Below are 24,620 nucleotides of genomic sequence, written 5' to 3' on the forward strand. Positions count from 1 at the left end.
GAAATGAAGGATGAATTAGACTCAACTTTCATCTTCTGTTTACAGGATTTGATAATGACAGTGAAGATGATCTTAAAATACTTAGGTGTCATGCCAAATGATTTTAAACGAACTTTGAGAATAGAGTTTGAAATTCTGCAGTGCACTCAGTATATCCAAGTGTTCACTCTTCATGTATCCTGTCCTTCATGTAGAGATGCTAACTTTAATTTGCTTCATTATGTGTGTGTCATCTTTTCTTAATCAGCTAACATGGCTTTTTCTTTCTTCATAAAAGACAATATCAGCTAAAGATAGAAAATCTGAAGCCATGTAGCTATATATGAATCCCAATCTTCTCCTTCTCCTTCTCCTTCTCCTTCTCCTTCTCCTTCTCCTCCTCTCCTTCTCCTCCTCCTCCTCCTCCTCCTCCTCCTCCTCCTCCTCCTCCTCCTCCTCCTCCTCCTCCTCCTCCTCCTCCTCCTCCTCCTCCTCCTCCTCCTCCTCTTCCTCCTCCCCACCTCCGCTTCCTGTAGATCTTCCTTGGTCTATAATTTCCAAACATCTGTATAATTTCCTAGTATTTCAAAAAAAGAGACAAACAATTGAAAACTAAAAATCATTAAGCATTTATTTATTTTATTTTTTAAAAAGATACTTGGTTATCACCAACCCATTCATTTATTAGAACTCTGGAGCTCAAGGTGGCATACACAATGATGCCTCGAGCTATTTTTTTTCTCAACCACAACATTGGGAGGTGGGGCTGGACTCAAGGTCACCTAGTAACTCACTCTGTGGCTAAGGATAGATTAGAACCTGGGTCTCCCCATTACCAATATGTCATATTAATTGCTGCACCACCACGATGTGACCTAGTGGTTAAGGCACCAGGCTGGGAACCAGGAGACTGAGTGCTTGGCATAGAAGCCAGATGAGTGACTGGGCCAGTCATTCTCTCTCAGAGCCCAACCCACTTTACAGGGTTGTTGTTGTGGGGAAAATAGGAGAATCTATATAGACAATAAAGGCAGGACTAAAAAAAAATACAGGTGTATAATTAATATAACAGTATTTCCAAACACATCAAACAGTCTGATGTATTCTGCATAACCCCCACTTTTCCTTAATCTTTCAGCTCTGATCATCCCTCTGCAAACAGGGAGGTCCTAGTGATATGTCAGCCTTCCATAAGATAAAGACATTTCTATTCTGTTTATTAAATGTTGCTGAATTCTTGAGATATTTAGTAAAGAGCAAAGGAGAAAAAAAAACCATAAATTATGACATGGATGTGAGAAAGAATAACAGCACAAATTTGCATGTCAAGAGGAAACATTTTACTGCTCTATTTCTGCCATTTCTTACTGGATTATTAGAAACTATGGTAAATTTATAGCCGATACTCCGTAGTTTCTCATTTAGAGGTCAAGACTAGAGTTCAAAGCTATACTGGAGTTGACCCCATCGTCCAGAGCAGCTAAATTTGAGAGTGACATATATATTGCCTAGTCTGGGGTTCCTGTGATTTGTTGGTTGTTCTTTACTAATAATAGAAGTCGGGCTTTTGAACATTTCTTATAATGCATCCAACCTTATATCTATCTTAGATGCATTTCTCAGTCATGATTTTTTTTAAAAATAAAGATGGTTCTGTCTTCCCATGCTTCTTAATTCTGTATTCCAGATTCATCCACTCTAGGTGATACATCAATATTTTGATCTCTTCCCCCATCCCTGTCCCTGTCCCTGTCTGAAAGTGAATTTCTGCCGGTTGGGTGTTTGCCAGCAAGGGATTCCCCCCCCCCCATTTCTACCATTTCTTAATCTCACTCCTGTCTCTGCCTTTGACTAAGTATTTGTTTAACATATCAAGCGCTGATTGGAATGATGCATTAAATATATATACTTTAATGTGCCCCGAGGGGGGGAAATACCCATGTAATGTTTTTGATAACAAGAGCACAACAATGATTTTAATTATTTCTGAAATGAAAAGGCATCCATAATCAGTTGTATTTTAGTTGTGGCAAACTAATTTATCCCTAGTTTCAGTTCTATTGGCTGTGTAATCTTACAAAAAGATGCAATGTTTGAAACAGAAACTGAAGCAGATCTCTCTTTCACAGTCTTCTCCATGTATTTTTTCATTCCTCTTGCCTTTACCTCCCTCCTCTCTTACACACATACACACACACACACACACACACACACTCGCATATGTGCACACTCTGGCATGAGTCTAATTTTTCTGTATATTTACAATTTGAAAGATAGACCAAGCTGCCAATGAATTGAATGTTGGCTAGCTGTCAAGTTTGTTCCGTACAAAATGGCTATGTTAGGCTGTGCTGACTACTGTTTAAATTATTGACCAGCATTTTTAAACCATGTGTATGCTTATCTGTTCATTTCTCATCCTTTAAGAAAAATAAACTGAACCAACAAATCACTCAAAAATCATTGTAAAACTGCTACTGATGCACTTGTCTTTGTGTGACATAAAAGAGGAGGCTAACCCAGAAAAGGTTTTGCAGATCAGACGTGTCTGCTTCCAGCACTGCACTCTTCAAATTAATCTAAAAAAAGAAGTGCAACAAATCTGACTGTGGGAGAGGAGATTGGTTCAAAAGGTGTACTGTACAGGATTTTAGTTTTCATTTTTCCCCTTGATGATTTTCTCCCTCTCTCTCATTTGATTCTAATTATCCTGCAAATTATTATACTGCATATGATTCCATTACAATGTTTACATTTCAAGATTCAATCCCCTGTTTTAGTCTGAATCCTTCTGACCTCTCCATTGATACTCCTATAACCATAATAATTTTTTTATTTATTTGTTCTGTTGTTTGTTTATATGCTGCCCATGTCATACTTGAAAATCATTCATAAGAGTTTCAATCCAATAATCCACTAATTTACCACCTCTCCTTTCTCTTAATTAATGCAACAAACCTTTAATTGGGAAGTTCTTCATTTTGTAGCTTATAATTCTAATAAAGGGATGTAGGTTTGCATAAAAGTCATTTCAGATCTAAGCCACTTCTTTTCCAGCCGAGATTCAGAATTTTCTATTGCTTTTAAGCTAAATGTGCCACTAACATGATTACTGATCTAACTCAGGTGAGAAGGAGCATTATTAGTTTGGGCATTATCACTTGGTACCGAAGAAAGATGCTGTTGGAATTGAAAGAAAACTTTGCAGTCAACTGCATGATGAAGTACCTATGTAGCCCTCCCAGAAGCTCTGCCGAAGAACTCTTAACTGCAACTCAGTATCTGGGCCATTACTTTCTTAATTGTACATAGTTACTTCTGCTTATTTTTCCTTGTTAAAAACTGATTTAAAACAACTGCTTAATAGCTTTGCCATTTAAAAACCATCATTTCTATCTTCTTCCTAATTTATTAATAAGCCTTCTTCCCCTCTAGAATTGCTTTTCCCCCAAGCTTACTAATAGGCTGTGTTAACAAGCCTTTACTTAGATATACCTTTTGTACATATGTAAGCAGATGAACAAATGCAGAGAGAAGTTAAAGTATCTATAGCATTTATTTGGGAACAAATCTAACACATTATCCTTCTCCCACAGAAAGACCTAGTTGTGTAACAATGCTGAGTTTAAAATATTGTGAATATTTTTTATATTTCTACTGGCCTTTGGGGTAGATTTGCAAAAGGTAGAAAATATTTTATGAAGTACCTAAAATGATCAGAGGGAATACAGGCAGTTTTTGATGTAATGAAGTCTTGGTTTCCATATAGGAGGGTATCTTGTGCATATATGCAGAAAGGTATAGAATAATTCACCTGTTAGAAGCATTTGTGCAATTTCTGAAATTGGGATTGGGATGAGACAGCAAGGTGAAATAGTCTATCCTTGTTCACTTTGTGAGCAGACAACTGCATACTTTGAAAGCATACTTCGGGTCCCCAATCATAAAAGATGTTTATGAATTAGAAACCTTGATATTCGATGAATCAGTATGCCAAAATGGAGAGAAAAGCAGGTGAAGTCGCCCTTACAGAGATTTGGGTGAATCAGACTTATGTGCCTCAGTATTCTCTATGAGTGTTGGGACCCACATATGTAAATAGAATAGAATAGAATAGAATAGAATAGAATAGAATAGAATAGAATAGAATAGAATAGAATAGAATACTTTATTGGCCAAGTGTGATTGGACACACAAGGAATTTGTCTTGGTGTAAATACTCTCATTATACTTAAAGAAAAGGTATTCATTAAGAATCAAGAATCATAACGTACAACATTTAATGATAGTCATAGGGTACAATCAACAATCAAATCATACTAGGAAACAGTCAAGTGGGAGGGGATAGGTGATAAGGAGTGGTGAGAAGTTTAACAGTAATAGTAGTACACTTTGTAAATAACTTCTCATACGGATTAAAAATTACCAAAATAATCAAAACATGCAGACTGCAGTAGTTCCCCAAAACTGACAGGAGGCGAATGAGGAAGCAGAAGAAAAATTAAGCTTGTGATTAAGACACTAGACTAGAAACCAGAAAACATAAGTTCTATTCTTGCCTTGGGTATGAAAACTGACTGGGTGACTTTAGGCCAGACACACCCTCTCAGCTCGATGGACCTCACAGGGTTTTTGTTGTGAGAAAAATAGGTGGAATGAATATTAGGTGTGTTGTATGATGACAAAAGGCTTTTGGTGTTGCTGTTTTAGATGAATTTACTTTGCCATATGCAAGTTATCGCTATAGTCATCATATATTTTAAATTAGTATTAGATCACTTCATTCACATGCTGAAATGGTCACTGAAACTTTACTGGCCTGAATAAATTCCTCCAAAGCAACAAACAGGTAGTGAGGCAACTAGGATTTTCAGTGTTTATTTCTTTCAGCTAGGCAGGTGGAAAAAGATCCCTGATCATTCCTGTATGAAACACAATTATTTCTAATTGTATAATATCTAATATGATCTATATTACAATTTACTAATCATGCTTGCTTTGCGCATTGTTGATATTTACCTTTTCTGTCCTCTGAGAATATTGAAATGATTGATGCGAGTATAAGTAACTAGCTTTAGGCTACTTTTCAAATCTTCTCCCTAATAATACTATGAAAGTATTGCTGCCAGCATCTTTCCCGCGAAAAAGAGACAAAAATTATCTCTACTTAATCCATCTCAGCGTATTAACGGTTATAGTAATAAGAATGGTGTAATAAATGACTTACATTAAAAGAATCAGTAAGAAAACACAATTTCACTGGAATCAAAAGAAAAAAACACAACAAAATAAAACAAGAAGATGCTTCTATAGGCTTGCTTCATTATGAATATTAGTAATGCAAGTTCTCTCTCTCTCCCCATTCTGAAAACTCTAGCCAAATCTTCCTCAGTGACTGTAATTCATTCTGCAATTTTCAACCAAGGCCATTAAACCTATATTCTTCTGCAGCTCTGCTTTCCTAGTAATGAAAGCTAGGATTGTCACAGGCTTCTAAGAGGATGGGTTTGCTTCATTGCTGGAACTGCAGAACATGCTTCCCAAGAGACTTCCTTGACTTGTCCCAACTGCTTAACCAAAGTGCCTGTGTTTTCCCTTTCAATAGTAATTTCAGCTCTTTCTCTTAGATCACTACATTGTTTCTGTCTTCTTTTGTTCTATCAAATCAGGCATCTTTATTATGGCCTTTGACCAGCCTTTACAGTAAGAAAAAAGAAACAGTTTGGTGCAACAATTGGTTATCAGGGGGAAAAAAACAATAATACAATAAAACAACATATCTAATTAAAATGTTTGTATAATTGCATGACTTGATAAAGTTGCATGGCCATCTGGTACTGTAAGTATAGAGTTAGCGCCCCTTAAAAAGTAAGAAACACCATGTTCATCAGAATGACGCTCAAAATATAGAGATGATTGGGGAGATTAGAGCACATCTTGAGGCATCATTAAAAGGACACAGGAGGACATGGTCAAGAGTTCCTACCTACTCTCCAATAAACAATTTGGTTTCAGAAAAAAACTATCCTGTAATCTGCAACTCTTACACTGCAAAAACATATAGACGACACAACTCGACCAGGGCAAAGCAATAGACGCAATCTACATAGACTTCTGTAAAGCCTTTGATTCAGTGGTACACGACAAACTACTCCTAAAAATAAAATCCTATGGTATCTCTGGACAACTGAATAACTGGATAGAAGCATTCCTGTCAAACAGACAACAAATGGTCAAAATCGGGAGCGTACTATCAAATCCAGTACCTGTCAATAGTGGTGTTCCCCAAGGCAGTGTTCTAGGACCAACTCTCTTCATACTCTACATAAACGACCTCTGTGATCATATTAAGAGCAATTGTGTTCTCTTCGCTGATGATGTAAAGCTGTTCAATACCACAGACAATACTGCTACCCTACAAAAAGATCTTGACTATGTATCAGAGTGGTCAAACAAATGGCAACTTCAAATCTCAACAAATAAATGCTCTGTCTTACATATTGGCAAAAAAATCAGAAAATAAAATACAAGCTGAATAGTCAAGATCTTGTTGATGACCCAAGCTCTGTAAAGGACCTTGGAATACTCACCTCTAATGATCTAAGTGCTAGAGCCCACTGCAACTACATAGCCAAAAAGGCATTAAGAGTTGTTAACCTAATCCTACGTAGCTTTTCTCTGGTAATATCACACTACTAACCAGAGCATACAAAACATTTGCTAGACCAATACTGAATACAGTTCATCAGTCTGGAACCCACACTACGTATCTGATATTAGCACAATTGAGAAAGTCCAGAAATATTTCACAAGAAGAGTTCTCCACTCCTCTACTCGTTGTAGAATACCTTATGCCACCAGACTTGAAATTCTAGAACTAGAAAACCTTGAATTACGCCGTCTTCGGTCTGACTTAAGCATGTCCTACCTGTCAATGAATACTTCAGCTTCAACCATAACAACACAAGAGCACACAATAGATACAAACTCAAAGTAAACCGCACCAAACTTGATTGCAGGAAATACGACTTCAGCAATAGAGTGGTCAATGTCTGAATACTCTACCCGACTCTGTAGTTTCTTCCCCAAACCCCAAAAACTTTAACCTTAGACTGTCTACTATTGACCTCACCCCTTTCCTAAGAGGCCTGTAGGGGCGTGCATAAGCGCACCAACGTGCCTACCGTCCCTGTCCTATTGTTTCTCTTATTCTTTTATTTTTCTTATATGTACCCATTTCATGTATTCACAACTATGTATACATTTATACTTATTATCTTGTAAACAATTGGCAAATCAAATAAAAATAAATAAATAAATAAATAAATATAAAGTCCCTGTAAATAAGGAGTTCCATTAATCTTCTTGAAAAGAGTGCTAAAGGAAGAGCATCAAAATGGGTCCTGGAAAAGGACCATCTATACTTGGTTAGGGTTACAGAGAATATCCCACAGTTGGGAGGCTTGTGGCTGTCTAACATTTGGCAACTGGAGCATTGGTGATATCATTTGGCAAACAGTGTCATCAGAGGTGATATTCAGCAGGTTCTGACCTGTTCTGGAGAACCAGTAGCGGAAATTTTGAGTGTTCGGAGAACCGGCAAATAGCACCTCTGAATGGCTCTGCACCCATGTATTCTCTGCCTCCCGAGTCCCAGCTGATTGGCTGGGTCTTCTTTTGCTACCTTGCACAGGAGAACGGAGCTGGAAAGCAGGTTAGTGGGGTGTGGAGGGAATGGGGATTTTGCAATATCCTTTCCCTGCCATGCCCACTGAGCCACACCCACTGAGCCATGGCATGCCCACCAAGCCACGCCCACAGAACCGGTAATAAAAAAAATTTGAATCCCACCACTGAATGTCACCATTTCTTTCTTTTACCATTGATTTGGTCTTCTCAAACTTTAATTGGCCTGAATATTCAGAAGAGAGGCCAAGATTTCAAAGTTCCTTTACACAGATACAGTGTCAATTAGACTGGCAAGCTGTCTGACAACAGCAAACGCCTCAGGCCTGCAGGGTCAAACATAATTCTGAATCCTGAGACTAGAATCCTGCTCCAAGCGTGAGTTTTAATACTTGCAGGTTATCTTCAAGCCTGCAGATTGCAATAGGGGTGCATTTTGGGGTACTATCCAAAGTCCTAAGGAAATGTAAATGATTTCATAAGCTCTTAGGTTTTTATATGGGTGGTTCTATCTCATGCAGTAGTTGAGCAACTGTGTTATCCATAAACACCTGGAATATAATTTTGTTCTGTTACCTATAAAATTTAGTTGTTGCTTGTGTGTTCTTTTGGGCAGTAGAAATGGCATAACTTACCTGGGTTGTTAATTTCTTACAGGCCTGCAATACTGTGCCCAAACATTTAAAACATTTGACTTGGGGATCAATTGTCCATTTGTGCCTTTGTCTTTTGCTGAAAAAAACAACAACATTAGATTTATCATAGTTCATTCCTAATTGCTCCTCATTATAGCAGGATGCCAGTTTCTCAGCTCCTGCAGCATGCCTACAGAAGATAAGGAGAGAAGAACTACATCATCAGCATAGAGTAGAATAGGGAGATGTCGATCAGCTAATTTAGGCACATGGAAATCAACTCTCCTTTCATGGTTACATCTTACTCTAAGGCCAGTTTTATCAGACAGCTTTTGAATGAGGAGCAAGCATATTTTTGTCTATAGAGGATCTGATCAGAATGTCTTAGAGACTATGTCAGGGTTCTGGGTCGACAGGAAAGGTGGAGGAGTCACAGTCTAATTCTCAATATATTATTAAAAGCTTCCTTGAAATCAATGAAAGTTCCATAGAGATCCAAATCAGAGTGGTTTGTATATTTGTCTGTCAAATATTGAAGCACTAGGCAATTGTCTGTAGTACTTCATCCCAGTTGAAAACCTGGATGCTTGGGGTCAATTATTCCCTCATCTATGACCCAGGTTTGGAGGTTGGTGAACAGGGTTGCTGGTGTAGAGTTTGTTAATGATGTTCAATAGACGAATTGGCCTATAATTAGCTACATCATTCCGATCACCCTTTTTATATCAAGGAACAATTATAGCTTTTCCCTAGCCCTCTGGAATCTTACTGTGTGGTTAATGTCTGAAAAAGAAACCAAAGCAATGGCCCACCAATTTGAATTGGATTTAATTAGCTCAGGGGGGATTATGGCCACTCCTGCGTACTTTACCACAGTTAAGCTGATAAATGAGATTTTTAATTTCCTTGCATGTGACTGGGGGTCAGTATAGTAGTATAAATAAAGATACATCCATCACATAGGTGTTAGCATATAGATCGCAATAAAGAGTTTGGAAATGACATACTCAGGTACTTGAGGGGATGCTACAATGCAGTTGTGTAATGCTGGGAACAAATGGGAACAATTCATTATAGTATGTAAGGAAGAATTTATGGACTTTGTAGCTTTGATTAGCTGTGATCATATTTTCTTCTGAGCCTGTCTTTTTGTTTCCTTTCTGAGCAGAGCCTTATTTTTTTTTCCTGATCCTATAAAATTTGGATGTAGTTGGCATTCTGTGAGGCAGCATAGCATTCTAATAATGCAGCTTTGGAAGCTATGCAAGATTTGTTAAATGTAGAATGCCTTTGTCTCCTGATCATGTTATTATTGCCTTTGTTATAAAAGTATGGAGCTTAGCTGTGAAATTTTGGCATAAAGTAGTATTCTGCTACTTTATGGGATGGTTAGGACTGAGCATGCCCTAAAATCATTGAGATTGAAAGGTATGCATTTTCCACTGAGTGAAACATTGGGCTATATCCTATCTTCAAGGGAGCCATTCTATGTAACCCTGTAAGAGCTGCCTCCCATTGGCCATTTTAAATGTGCCTTAACTAGGTTCCTCATTAAACCTTGTCTAAATTTGCAAGTGAGCATTAGGACAAGTGGTCATTTTCAGACCTAGGTGTTATGCCAAAGTGCTTAAGGCAAGGGGCCTGGTCTCTAGAAATTATCACATAACCTATAACTAAATATCTATGGAGATTCTCAGTCATCCAGGTCATTGTTGTCCCAAAAGTGCTTTTTCAAGAGACAACTGGCCTTTCTGTTTTTTCTTTAAAGATGTTTTGCTTTTCATCCAAGAAGCTTCCAGAAGCTTCTTCAACTCTGGAAGCTTCTTGGATGAGAAGTGAAATGTCTTTTTTTAAAAAAAAACAGAAAGGCCAGTTGCCTCTTGAAAAAGCACTTTTGGGACTATAGAGGATAACTTGTGAAGTGACCAAAAAGTGTATTACCTAGGGAAATTACTTTGGACAAAGCCATTTAACATTTGCATGTTAAGTCTATTTACGAAAGGAAGCAAACTAAAGCTAGCTAGATTATATTTTATATGTTTGAAGGATCTGTGCACAAACAATAGCCCAGTTACTTATTTAGGGAGACAGACATTGAAATGTTCATGGAGAGCTTCATTATAACAGCTAACTCTTGTCTTGAAAATCCCCACTTATTAGTATATTGGCACAAGGAATCTTACTCAGGCAAAGAATGAGGAAATAATCAACATGGTTACAGATTTGGGTGACCTAGAAATGGAGCTGTTGAGGACGAAGATGGAAATTAATACACAGTAAAGAAAATTGGTGAAAGATTAACAAAGCTGATACAGCATTCTCAAAGTAAGGTAGTAGCATAGCAGACAAGTTGTACTATACTCCCTTTCACAACTTCTTCAGTGTAGAGTATATTCCAGTGAATTTACTGAAATCTCCTGTCTTCCATGTGGCATGGCCTTGAAAGAATAATATTTGTTTTTAGGCATTTTACATTCCCTTTAAAATTTTTGTAAGGGGATTTCCAATTATGCCTATCTGTGTCTTTCACAATAGGAGTGTACCGCCACTGCAAAATTCTGGGAGGAGAGCCAAGCTTGTGAGAAAGGATGGCATAAGCCCCAGAGTTCATAATTTCAGCCAGCAACCTACCTACACAGTAGAGTGCTCCACCAACTCCAAGGTCAGGACCAGATAAGCACAGGAGGCCTAACACCCTTGATTTAATTAAAGAGAAGATACAGACATCAGTCGACCCTATGGCAGATGAGGACGAATACTGGCTCAGTTGTTTGGCGCTCTTTCTACAGAAGAACAAACAATTATAATCTGTGCACACTTGGAGCATTTGAATCAACTGCTGCAACTGAGTCCATCAACACTTGATTGTCCTCTAGATGTCCTCCTGTTGAGATGCTGAGAAGTTCATTCTCTGGATGTTTAATACTCCCCAAAAAAATTAACATAACAAAGGTGTTCCAACCCCAAATCATTCAGATACATGAAGGGAACACAGAGTGTTCAATGTACACAATCCTTCTATAATTCCTCAGATGATCACCCCACAGGGAACAATCTACAAAGAACAGACTAGTCAAACTACAACCCCATCCCCTCTGGTTTCCCCTGTATGGATCCTGGTGGTATCCATCCAATGGCTATTCCATGTAGCACTAACATTACTTGCTGTTCCTCTTTGAAAGTAGACTCTCCACAGAAGCCCTGAATGTGGTCATCCTTCTGACTCTGATCTGGCCTTCTTTTTTCTTCCCATGGTAGTTCTCTTATGGAACGCTCCAGACAACATCTATCCTCAATTGACTTTCTATCTATTCTACCATCACTACTTTTCCCAACCCAAGTGTTGCTCCTTATGAACAATTATCTCGAGGCAGCACCCCAAGCAAATTAGCAAATTAACAACAACATCCTGCTAATCTTTTCTTAGAACATAGATGGATGAGTTCTAAAGCAATCATAACCCAATTGTGTTTCTCTCCCAATTCACTATGCTGTTTGTTTGGATTAGGAGATATTGATGTTGAGGGCATTTTCAACCACCCCCACTACTTCTCTCCTCTAGCCCCCACACTACCTAGTTTCACAGGAGACACACCTAATGCTGGAAGTAGGTGGTGGTAGTCTATGTTCTGTCTTTTAAATCTCTTGGGCCCCAAACTCCTCAGCTGTTGCTTTGCTTTATACTCTCTCCTCATCAGTTTTCAGCAGGTTGGAGGTGCAATGTTGGTTTCACCAGGTCCATTTCATTGGCCTTTTTATGCTTACTCAAGGGTCAAGTGCCCTTTCAGAGTTTGTTTTCTTGGACATCTTCCTGGGGGATGAAATATACTCAGGTTTTCATTCCTTCTGAATTTATACTTAGAGCTGTGTACAAAACAACTCAGCTAGCGCATTCTGCCCACAGCATCATTTCTCCCTTTTGATTGACGCTTGAATTACACTCTTGTCAATTGCCGCACAAAGAATTCAGCGAAAATGTCCTTACAGTCATTAACCATATAAGTGCCACTGAGACTGGAATCTTTATATTGTCATCCCAACTCGTTTTTCTCAATTGTTTGAGATGCCATGTGTCTTCCACCAGAAACAATCTTTCTTTTTAAGTAAAGAAAACTTACTTTTCTTGTCTTGACTGCTGATTGAGACTTCTAGCTAAAATAAAATGTATCTGACACTGTCCTGAATGTTGTATAAGAGGCTTTGAAAGACCACAAAGACATTGTTTTGACACTATTGGGATTAATGTGTCATTTTTTTGAGTTCCGTTCAAATGGATTGTATAAATCCTTCTCAAGTATCATTTATTACACTAAGCAAGAAAACCAACCAGAAGATTCGACACATTTCCTGATGTGTATGTACCATTTTTTTAAAGTGATATTTTTGTGTGTGACATTTTGTAGCAGAAAGGAACTTTTAAAAATGAAAATCATCCCAATATGTACAAAAGTTCTTATGTAGAAAAATGTATCAATTGTTTCCTTTTTTGTAAGACATTTAAACAAATCAGTAAAGCAGCAAACTTGTTTATCCAGATTTCACTGGCCTACACATTGAAAAATCTTAAGGTTCAAATTCTGCTATAAAAATCACTAAAAATTCTCAGAGAAAGAAACTGGTTGCCAAACATAAATCTTTTGAGAATTTGTGTGCATTTTCAGAAGAAAACATATATCCTTTTCTTTCTTTTTTTCATTTCATTATTGAATGTTTATTGTCTTAGGTCTACCAGAACCAAAGAAAGAATCTGTATTTCAGGGATTGGGAATGGAAGAAGGATTTTATACATCAAAAGATTTCCTACCACTGGTGTCTATGGCAAGTAAACCAGGTATATATGCTATGTTATTTTGTTTTGTTATGTTCTGTATATGCAATATTTATATGTCATATTTTATGTGATAGATGTGATACATTGCATAATGCATTAAGATACATTCTAATTCGAAAACAATTGAAAGAATGAGTATTGGAAAAAAACATAATATAACCAAGGCAAAGAATCAGATTTCATTGTAGTTCAATAGCACATAGTTCAATTTTTCTCCATCATTGCCAAATGTATTGAGTTTTTAACTAACATCATCCCCAGTTAATTCATGTGCAGGAAAACAGAAACATGTTTTTAAAAAACAGGTTTCAATTCAATTTGATGAAAATGAATTTGTTATTAAAATTTATTTCAAAGGAGACAGTAATTTTGATGAACTTTTCATCATACCACTTAATAAAGCCTTGGTAACACCTTACTTGGAATATTGCATCTAGTTTTGGTTGCCACAATATAAAAAAAGATGTTGAGACTCTAGAAAGAGTATAGAGAAGAGCAATTAAGATGATTAGGGAACTAGAGGCTAAAATATATAAATAAGTTGGGTATGTCTAGTTTAATGAAAAAAGGACTAAGGATGACATGATAACAGTCTTGCAATATTTAAGGGGCTGCCACAAAGAAGAGGGAGTCAAGCTATTATCCAAAGCACCTGAAGGCAGAACAAGATGTAATGGAAGGAAACTAATCAAGGAGAGAACCAAATATAAAAGAAATAAGGAGAAATTTCCTGTCAGAACAATTAATCAGTGTGTTGTGGTTAGCCGGCAGCAGGCGCGGATGGCTGAGGAGAGTGAGGACTCAGATGAGGGGCCAGGACTATTAGGGAGTGGACTGCTGCCTTCAGAGATTGTGGGGGCTGGCAGCAGCGATGAGGAGGTTCCCGAGGAGCCTGTGCCAAGTGCTTGTGCGTGCAGGGCTGCTCATAGGAAAGAACAGCCGCAGCAGCACGGGCAACTCGGGAGTAAGGCTGCAAGGTAATGGCCCCTCCTTCAAGAAGATAAAAGCCAGCTGTGAATCAGATGTTATTTGTAGGAAGCAAAGACTTCCTGTTTTGAAGCTCCAGCCTTGTGGACATTGCAGTATCTTAAGTTTGAAGACTCTTGTGTTGTGAAATATTTCTTATCTGTGATTCTTGGCAGCCTCGCACAGTTTCAAAGTTTGCAGCAGCCTTTTAACCGGGGATACGTAAGAATCATTAAAAGGTTCTGTTCTCTTTAGTTCGTGTTTGTTTTATTGGAAAAGGGTTTGGGTCAGAACACATGGAACAGCTTGACTTCAGAAGCTATAATTGGAGACTTTTAAGAAGAGATTGGACAATCATTGGTCTGAAATGGTATTCTCTTACTTGAGCAGGGTGTTGGACTAGAAGACCTCCACCAAGGTCCCTTCCAACTCTGTTATCCTGTTATTTCATAGAATGTGGTTTCTTTCACTTACTCAGTTAAGTAGTGAGAAGGAATGACTTGTCTTTCATTCTGTAGTTCTTTTTCCAACAAGCTGCAGCATCTCTGGTTGTTTACGTAACAATAACAGTCTGGTAGAGTTGGAAAGGAATACAGAAGTATTGCAAGCCACCATTTTCTTCTTCTTTTTTTTTCCCTTCCTCGGAATCTCCTATTAGTCAAATGCTTAAGTTGTGATTTACATTTTCAAGAACTTTCTTTAAAATTCAGGAACTTTCTTTAAAATTCCTATTTTCTTTCTGTATTTATTCACTCAGTGAGCTTGTTGCCTGAGACTACCTTATATTCCTCTTATAATCTCTGTTTACTCAGCAAGAAGGAATCATCCCATCACCCACAATGGGCAATCAGCTCTCAAGGCATCTCTCGCAAACAGTATCTATTCAGGAGATAGCCTTTCACCATTCATAACTCAGTAGAGCTTCCTTGTGATCGTATAGGAACTCACTATTAAAATAGTTCAGTACATATGAACAAGAACAATCACAGGAAAGATAGATTTCCAATAGGTATTCACTTTTTCCATAGGTTAGTAACTATCATGTAGGACCAGTAGATCAGCAATAAAGGCCATTCAATATAATTCAAGATTTTTTTTGGAACCATTATAGATTTGTTATGGCTCTGGTCTTAATATAGATGTACCCGGACAGATTTTTGCATGATTGTCAGACCAAACTTTTTATGTAGTTATTTAAAATACTTCTATGGCCATCTATTTTATAGTTGTCAATCCAGGCAGATTAACCTGATTTAAATATTATATTTGTCCTTTTGGATGCTGGCAAAAACCTATTCCGTTTGGTAGTGATCTTATGTAGTAATGTATGTAAATTATTCACCTTATGGATAGACTACATGAAAAATCTTTACCATAGCTGTTGCAGTGATGAGCTAAAATGTTCACTGGCATATACTGCACTATTCCAACAATGCTGAGTGATTTACATGTATAGTATATATTGTTTTAATTGACCGTAGGTATGATAGAAGAAAAGATCCAGAAATATTTTACCTCTCCCCCCACCCCCCCAAAAAAGTGCCTCCCAGATAAAATTAGGAAATATTTAGCATATAGAAATCCAATGTTCATATAGATAAATGTGGCTATAAAATAAGAGTATCCAGTGCAGGGATCCCTAACCCTCAGACCCTGTTAGGAACTGGACGGTAGATGAGTGAGCAAAACTTCATCTGAATATGCACACGCATATTCACACACACCCAAGTCTGTGGAAGAATGGTCTCCCATGACAGCAGTTCCTGGTGCCAATGATCCAGAGATGATTTTGGAGTAAATTTTACTTCTTTTTTTACTTTATATAGAGTCAGCTTAGTGTTTTTTGTTCTTAAAATGGTATTTGAGGTTCTAAACTCTTGCTGTGAAAATTCATGACTGGCAGAGCACAAAGTGAAGAATTATAGACTATTGATATGGTTAAAAACATATTCTTACGAAGAAAAATATCCTAGGTGTCTTCAGGCTATAAGTTTGTGTTATTTATGTTATCATTTCAAAAATTACAGTAATTTATTTAATCGTTTAAACAGTAAAACAACGTTAGAATGATTTTAAGGTGTTTCCCTCCCCCCCAGTTTTTCTTAATTTTCCAGTGCAGTAGTAAACATAAGCTTATTTATAAGTTTTATTTTTTTTCTACATCATGCTTTTTTAAAATAAAAGAATTGAGAAATTAATCTGGAACAGTTACAACTACATCAAAAACCACAATAATCTTACATTTTGATTGAGTTGTAAACATGAAGATCATAGATTGCTGAACAACCTTGTTCACATTCAGGCTGTGACCTTGGACATTTTATACTAAGGCTTATCTCCATTGTGTCTTGAACTGCCAACTTTCTGGTTGCACCAGTTCTTGCCAACCTAGCAATTCGAAAACATGCAAATGTAAGTAGATAAACAAGTACCACTTCAAGTGGGAAGGTAACAGCATTCCCTGTGCCTTCGGCGTATAAATCATCCTGGCCACATGACCACAGTCTTCAGACAACCCTGGCTCCCTTGCCCAGGAAAGGGAGATGAGTACCACTCCCTGGAGTCAGGCATGACTGGACAAGGGAATCCTTTACCTTTTTATTTTAGTCTGCATTGCACACAGAATCATACTTTTAAGGATTTAAGGGTTTATATCCCATTGGTCTTCTGTTCAGAACACTTTATTAAAATAATACAGTGGTTTAGGGAAATGCTTCATAAGAAAGAACTATATGGTTAAGTACCCCAGATGTGTGTTAAAAGTCTCCACTGGTTAGAAGGAAAAAAATCTGTGTTAACCTGTTTTCTGTTTCCACAGCGATCAACCAGGTGTCTTTCAGAAGCCCACAGATAGAGTAACTTTGCATGCCTTCAACAATTGTTATAAGTGATTTCATCCTGTGTGTATAACAATGTGGTATTTCCCTTGAACTGACTAATCTGAACATTCTGGGGTGGTGCATCTGGGGTGATCCAGAAGTTCCAGAATAGGAAGTGATACTTCTGGCACAATCTGGCTCTAAAATGGGGAATAGATGTTCAGTTTTCCTTAGGCCTGCAAAATGATTTTTAGATTAAGGTGTTGCTATGAATAGTGGACACCAGTAGGCTTTTCTTCCTTGAATTTCTCTAATTCCCTTTTAAATGTGGTCTAAATTGGTGCTGAAACAACATGAACTATGAGACTATTTAAGATAAAATTTGAAAGAGAAACCGGTGTTGTCAAAGATAGACTCTAGTGACAGACAGAACATCTTGTAAAATGGATTTTTTTTTCCTTTTTCATTCTTCAAATAATTTTGATGCTGACAAGAGAGGAGTCAAAGGCTTAATTTTTTTGAACACCACAACAGTTGCATTCAATCTGACAAAGCTGTACAATTTCTTCTTGTTGTTGTTTCCAAGTGCATTATACTTTATTTCCTGCCAAGACAGGAAGGCAATGCTTCCAAAGGTACTGACTATGAAGTTACATGTATGAGCATATCTTAAAAGAGGGAATAAAACTCTCAATGAAGCGGAATAATTTGATAGTGACTCTCCATGCTTGGAAACGGCAAGATGCAATTTTACACTGCTTCGAGTACAAGTGTCGTTTGAGCTGTCATGCAGAAATAGTTTTTTTTTTCTCTCTCTCTCTCTCCTTGAAAATGGGCTTTTCCTTTCATCATTCAGGAATATGCGGCTGTCGCTCTTCATTGCCATCAATACAGGGAACCGTGATTGTTCTCGGAGCAGGCGATACCGCCTTTGATTGTGCAACATCAGCTTTGCGCTGTGGAGCTCGACGTGTTTTTGTGGTCTTCAGGAAAGGATTTACTAATATACGGGCTGTCCCAGAAGAGGTAAATTTCACAATATTGCAATGAGGGACCTATTAATAAAAATACTTTATTAAGTTATGCAGGCTGATTTTATCATTATTATTTTGCACACAGTCTGCGCAACATCTCCACGATTTTAGAAATAGAAAGAAACAAAGCAAAAAAAAAAAAAAAAAGCTGAATAACAGCTGTTGCAAAAAAAGGCTGGAATGAGGGCTGGCCTACACAGTGGAATAAGGGCTGGCCTACACAGTGGAATGAGAGCTGGCCTACAAACAAAGGCACCTTCAGTGCTTGTTCCTTGTCCTGATCCTTCTTTCATGCCATTTATTTCATGTGTAGAAACAAAAAGAAGAAATGTTGTTGAGAGGAGTTGGAACAATCCAGTCCTAAACCCATGGAATATATCTCACTTCATCTTTTCTACATGTAGCTCTTAGAAAACCAAACTCAGAAAGTGTTGTTCATGTTGATTCTTTCACAGACATAAACACACAAAAAATACACCATTTGTCATCATATACCACAATTTCATATCATATATTGATGAATATATAGAATAAACTACCCATTTGACATCTGTGGATAGGTATGTACTTGAACACATAAAGGCAGAGCTTAATATTGAAATTGACCAGAGCTGATTATTTAAGTCCTTCAACATACTTTTATTATTTTTTATTGTTGGACTATCCTGGTAAGGCTGTTCAGACTGTTTGATCAGTGTGAATTTTCACAGATTTTGATCTGATCAGTAGTAGAATAATTTAATGTGTGGGCTGAAGCATATATGTAATTTGGCATCCTTGTTTTTTCTTTCCAAAATTTCTTAGCTTTTTGAAGCTTACTAAAGTGCATAAGAGCGTGCTTTAGAAAAAAAAATATGAATGAAGAAGGTGATACTGATCAAACCTGAATCATCCATCATGATAATGACAGTCCATTCTAGAGTTACCGTAATTCACCTTGTTACCTATCAGAACAGAAACACTCTTTAAATATAAAGAAACTACACTGTAATTGATATTATGAAAGTGCCCAGTTTCCTGAATACATCAAAGTTTAGCAAACCCTGTAAGTCAAGGCTCATGAACCAAATAAATCGGTGGTTTTAGACAATCCTGGTAATCCTCAACATATGACCACAATTGAGCCCAAAATTTCTGTTTTTAAGTCAGACAGTGTGAAAAATAGTCATGTCACTTTCTTCAGTGCTGTTGTAATTTGGAACAGTCAATAAATGAACTGTTGTAAGTCAAGGATTACCTGTACATATATTATTTATTTTTATTTGTCAAATTATATCCTACCTTCCCTCCAGGAGTTCAGGATTTTCTTCTTTGATTTCACCCTGAATTTGGGGAGATAGGTCTGAAGAAGAATTCAAAGTCACTGATGCATTACACAATAATATGTACTGAAGATCAACCAGAAATTGTAGATCTGTGTGTGAGATAATAGATACCTTTAGAGATTAAAATATTGAATTTAGGAGTAAAATGCAAATATTTCAAACTATAACTTAATTTGGAATTAAATATGCAGTTTCTGTAAACATCTATATATACTGAGCTGCTGATTGGCAGTTTATAATAATTTGTCTTATCATGAAAGCTTTTTAGTTTCAGTTTTAATTATTGCAATGTGATCGAGTGTCTTTGCTGTAATTTATATGCTACATACCATGAAGTACTGCATAATTTACATTAATGAGACACTGAATATGCCCCAGCTAGAAAATATATGGGGAAATAGCCCACTCCCTTCAGTAATAGATACACAAGGGAGAGAAAGGTAACTTAAAGAAAGAAATAAGATTTCAAGATACACAGTTCATATTTTGAAGTGTTTGTCATAGTATTAAAATTTAGGGAAAGATTATTTGGAGCAAGTATAATAAATACATTAATTAATTCAGTACCACTCTAATTACATCCCACTGGTCTTCGTCTATATAACTTTCCTATCGCAGGAGAATAAATATTGTTCGAAAATGACAAACTTTCCCCTACAATATTAACTAACTCTAGTTTCTCCCCTCTCCCTCTCCCTTGGTCTCTCTCTCTCTGTGTCTCTCTCCCTCTCATCTATACACACACACACACACACACACACACACACACACACACACACGTGTTAGGGATAACATTGTTTTACCCTAACTGTTTTGGGTAAAGATAATAAAATGATGAATCATGGTTTGTCACATAAAGTGTATGTGACTTTAAGCTAAAGGAATGTAATTAAGGGTGCAGCTGTAAAAGTACTATATAAGCAGTAAGGCACTCTCTGGCTCTTACTGGCTGGCTTATTGAAGACTGCGTTCTTGCTGGATCGGGGAGGAGAAGAAGTGTTGGATTACTTTGAAGATATTTCTCAACAGAGAGAAGATAAGTTTTGGACAGATTTATTATATGTGTACTGACACTGGCTATTCGACACGGACTTTGCAATTAGAGTATCCCCGACAAGAATTGACTGAAATTGATATATGACTAATGGACTGTTTATTTGACTATGCTATAATTCTTAAATGGAATAAACTATATTTTTGATAGCACAAGCGTATCTGTATTTTTACTGCGTGTTAACGAGAAGGCTTATCTCACACATTTACCTGTCTTCCTATCTGACTTCGCTGTACATTCTGTTTAGTTTGTTTTCCTTAACACCCGTTGGTGAATCCAGGCTTAACACTGGTTATGGGCCCAGAGAGACTGCAAAGTCAGTTTAACTAGGATAAAAACAGGTTTATGTAAAAAGTGAGATTTTGTGTTGTTACACGTTACAGTAAACAGACAGCTGTGTTTTATCAATTATAGTTTTATATCCATATAGTGAAACATGGCACAAGTCAGTCTACAAAGTTTGTCCCTTATATCCAAGCTGGATGGCACAAACTATGTTTCATGGTCTATGAAATGTAGTCTACTTCTACGAAGAGAAGGTCTGTGGAACATAATTGAAAATCCACCAAACGTAGAAGAATGGGATCCTGAAGATGAGGAAGATAGTCAAAAGATAGAAGAATTTAAACAGAAAAATGAACAAGCACTTTGCATCATAGGACTCACATTAACTGATCAGCAACTTGTTCATATACGAGGAGAGCAAACAGCTGTTGGGTGTTGGCAAAAACTGAGGAGGATTTATGTTCGAGATAACGTTGGTGCTCACATAAATCTAACACGGAAGCTTTTCCGGACGTATCTCCAAAAGAATGGTGATATGCTGAGTCATTTGAATACTATGAAAAGCATTTTTCAAGAACTTCATGAGAAGGAGTTAATTTTCTCTGAGCTACACCAGGTCTACATAATTCTATCTTCATTAGATGAAAGTTTTGATGACTACGTAACTTCCCTTGAAATATTGCCTAAAGAAAGCCTAACTTTAACTGATATCACTGGCAGGTTGATTGAAGAGGCCAGAAGAAGGCTTGAAAGAGATCAGTTAAGGAGGGAGCAACCTCAAAAGGAAAATAATGAATCTCCTACTGCATATGCAATTAAAAAGTGTTTTAATTGTGGGGGGAGAGGACATTTTGCAAGATTTTGTAAGAAACCAAAGCGCCAGAATGCAAGCCAGAATGCTGTAAGCCATCAAAGAAGAAATAAGAATTATGAGTTAGCAATGTATAGTAATGGAGTTGTAAAAAATAATTTATGGGTGGTTGACAGTGGTGCATCCCACTGTATTACAAATGATAACAAAAAATTTGTAAAAATGTCTATGAGTTCACAACATATCTCATTGGCAAACGGATGGAAAATGAAGGCAAAAGGTCAAGGTATTGCTCATTGTTCTAGTATAAATGAGAACATAAAAATGTTATATGTACCTCAACTTAAATTTAATTTGCTTTCTGTTAGAATGTTGGTTAGATTAGGATACATAGTTACCTTTAAGGGAGATACTTGTTTAATTGAAAAAGAAGGTAGGAAAATTACTGCATCTTTAAGAGGTGACTTATATGTGTTAAATGATAATGGTTTAAAGTTGGCTAACACAGTTTATGATAATAAGAAACCTCATGATGAATGTATTCACTTGTTACACAGACGGTTAGGTCATTTAAATTTTAAAATGATTAAGAGAACTGTTCAACTATCTAAAGGAATAAGTTTGAAAACTTGTAATAAGTATTTGCAATGTTCTGCTTGTAATCAAAACAAAAGCAAAGTTATACCGGCAAATAGAGTTAATGGATTTACTATCAAAGAGCCTTTAGAGGTAGTATTTGCCGATATAATAGGTCCTAAAAAGCCAAGTGTAGGTGGTGCTAGATACATATTAAGCATAATGGACCACTATTCTAGGTATGGTTTCTGTTTTTTAATGAAGAGAAAAACTGAAACGTATACAAATTTCTTTAATTGGTTAAAATTTGCAGAGAGGAAAACTAAAAAGAAACTAGTAACTCTTATAACAGATAATGGTGCGGAATTTACAAATAATAAATTCCAGAGTAGACTTAGAATGGCAGGTATTCAACATAAAAAGTCTGCACCATATAGGCCTCAACATAATGCATTTATAGAGAGACGAGGCCAAACACTGCAATCAATGGGAAGAACAATGTTATCTGATTCTGGATTACCTGACAATTTGTGGGGAGAAGCTATAATGTGTGGTAATCACATATTAAACAATGTTGTTAATTCAACAACAGTTGAATTACCATTCACTCTGTGGCATGGTAGGAAACCTGATTTGAGTTATATTCACACATTTGGTGCACCAGCATGGGTGCATATCCCTACACAACTCAGGCACAAAGGACAATGTAGAGCTAAAAGATTAATTTTTGTTGGATATCAAGCAAACCATAGATCTTATAGATTCTGGGAACCAGGTACATCTAGAACATATAGGATGGAATAGATTAGAGCAGGATTCAGATAATGATGTTATTATAGAACCCTATAAGAGGCAGAAAGAAAAGACTAGTTATAAGAAAAGTTCAATTAAAGAAGAAGTCCATGAAGAGCAAATAGAACCAGATCAAGAGGAAATAATTGATCAAGAAGAGATAGATAGTCAAGAACAGGAAATAAAGGAAAGTCCACCTGTAAGTCCTGTTATACCTAGACGCACAACGCGTATAACTAAACCACCTGAAAGATATCAGGCAAGTATTGTTTGCCAAGAAAATAAAGTTCCTACTAGCATAGATGAACTTAAGATGTATCCTGCTAAGGATCAGGTGAATTGGCAAAAGGCAATGGAAAAAGAGTTAAATTCATTAAAGGAAATGAAGGTTTATGAAGAAACCAAATTACCTCCAGGAGAAAAATCCATTGGGTGCAAATGGATATTCAAAGTAAAGAATGGAAATAATGGGAAAGTAATTTATAAGGCTAGGTTAGTAGCACAAGGATTTAACCAAAATACATATGATTATGATGAGGTATTTGTACCAAATCTTAAGGCTACAACTTTAAGAGCCGCTTTAGTATGGGCAGCTAAGAAGAATTATATAGTTAACCATTTAGACGTAGAAACTGCATATCTGCATGCACCATTGCAGCATACAATATATTTGAAAAAACCAGCTGGTATAAAAGATAATAAAGTAAATAGCAATGATTGTTGGAAATTCAAGAAGAGTTTATATGGATTGAAACAATCTGGCTATGAAAGGAACCAATATATTGTGAAAGAATTAAACAATATAGGGTTTAAATCTGGTTTAGCAGATCCATGTATGTTTAAAAGAGAAAATAATGGAATGGTGTCATTATTGTTATTATTTACAGATGATATTGCTTTGATTACTAAGACCAATAATGAAGCTACTGAGATTATTCCATTATTAGCCAAAAAGATAAAATTAAAACATTTAGGTGAAATTAAAAAGTATCTAGGATTGACAATTAATAAAACCACGAAAGGATTTAAGATATCTCAAGAGGATAAAATTTGCCAATTGATTAAATTGTATAAAATGGAACTTTGTAAGCCTGCAAAGACTCCAATGAGTCAGGAAATTTGCAAAATGGATGCTCAAAGTCCCAAATTTGATAAGACCATATATCAATCTTTGATTGGTAGCTTATCATATATAAGCAATTGGTCAAGGCCAGATATAGCTTATAGTATTAATCAGCTGGCACGATATAATAATGATCCACATCAATGTCATTGGCAAGCATTAAAGAGAATTTTAAGATATCTTAAAGGAACAATGCACCATGCATTGTATCTAGAGCCAAAAGGTGATTTGAATCTTAGTGCCTATGCAGATGCAAGTTTTGCAACTGACATAAATACTAGAAAATCAACATCTGGGATGGTTATTTTATTTGGTAAGACACTAATAGGATGGAGGTCAATCAGACAACAGCATATTAGCTTGTCAACAATGGAAGCAGAATTTTCATGTCTGTCATTACTATGCACTGACTTAATTCTGTACAAACAGTTATTATTAGACATGGGTATAACTGTTAAAGATTCTATTATTGTGTACGAGGACAACCAGGCAGCTATACAATTAGCTACTAATATTGCTGTAAAGACTAGATCAAAGCATACTGATTTAAGATACTTAAATGTTAGAGAATCTGTGAAAAATGGTCTAATTAAACTTGAGTACTGCATGACGGAAGAAAATATTGCAGACCAGTTTACAAAAGCAAAAGGTGTTGTAAAATTTAAAGAGAGTTGTGACAATTATGATTTGAAAGTGTAAATGGA

General features: G+C 36.6%; 1 protein-coding gene across 4 annotated transcripts in view; it reads left to right on the plus strand.

The window, feature by feature from the left end:
- The window catches only part of DPYD (dihydropyrimidine dehydrogenase), a 679,957-nt gene that overhangs the window by 338,082 nt on the left and 317,255 nt on the right, over window positions 1–24,620 (plus strand). For all 4 annotated transcript variants that reach the window (XM_087960624.1, XM_087960625.1, XM_087960623.1 and 1 more), the window contains 2 exons: window positions 13,024–13,131; window positions 17,773–17,942. In XM_087960624.1, the coding sequence (XP_087816750.1) occupies window positions 13,024–13,131; window positions 17,773–17,942 (278 nt within the window). The remainder of the gene's footprint in view (window positions 1–13,023; window positions 13,132–17,772; window positions 17,943–24,620) is intronic.

Source organism: Notechis scutatus, chromosome 3 (assembly GCF_049901735.1).
Source record: "Notechis scutatus isolate UNSWTSFEM ecotype Mainland chromosome 3, rNotScu1.2, whole genome shotgun sequence".
NCBI classification, from domain to species: domain Eukaryota; kingdom Metazoa; phylum Chordata; class Lepidosauria; order Squamata; family Elapidae; genus Notechis; species Notechis scutatus.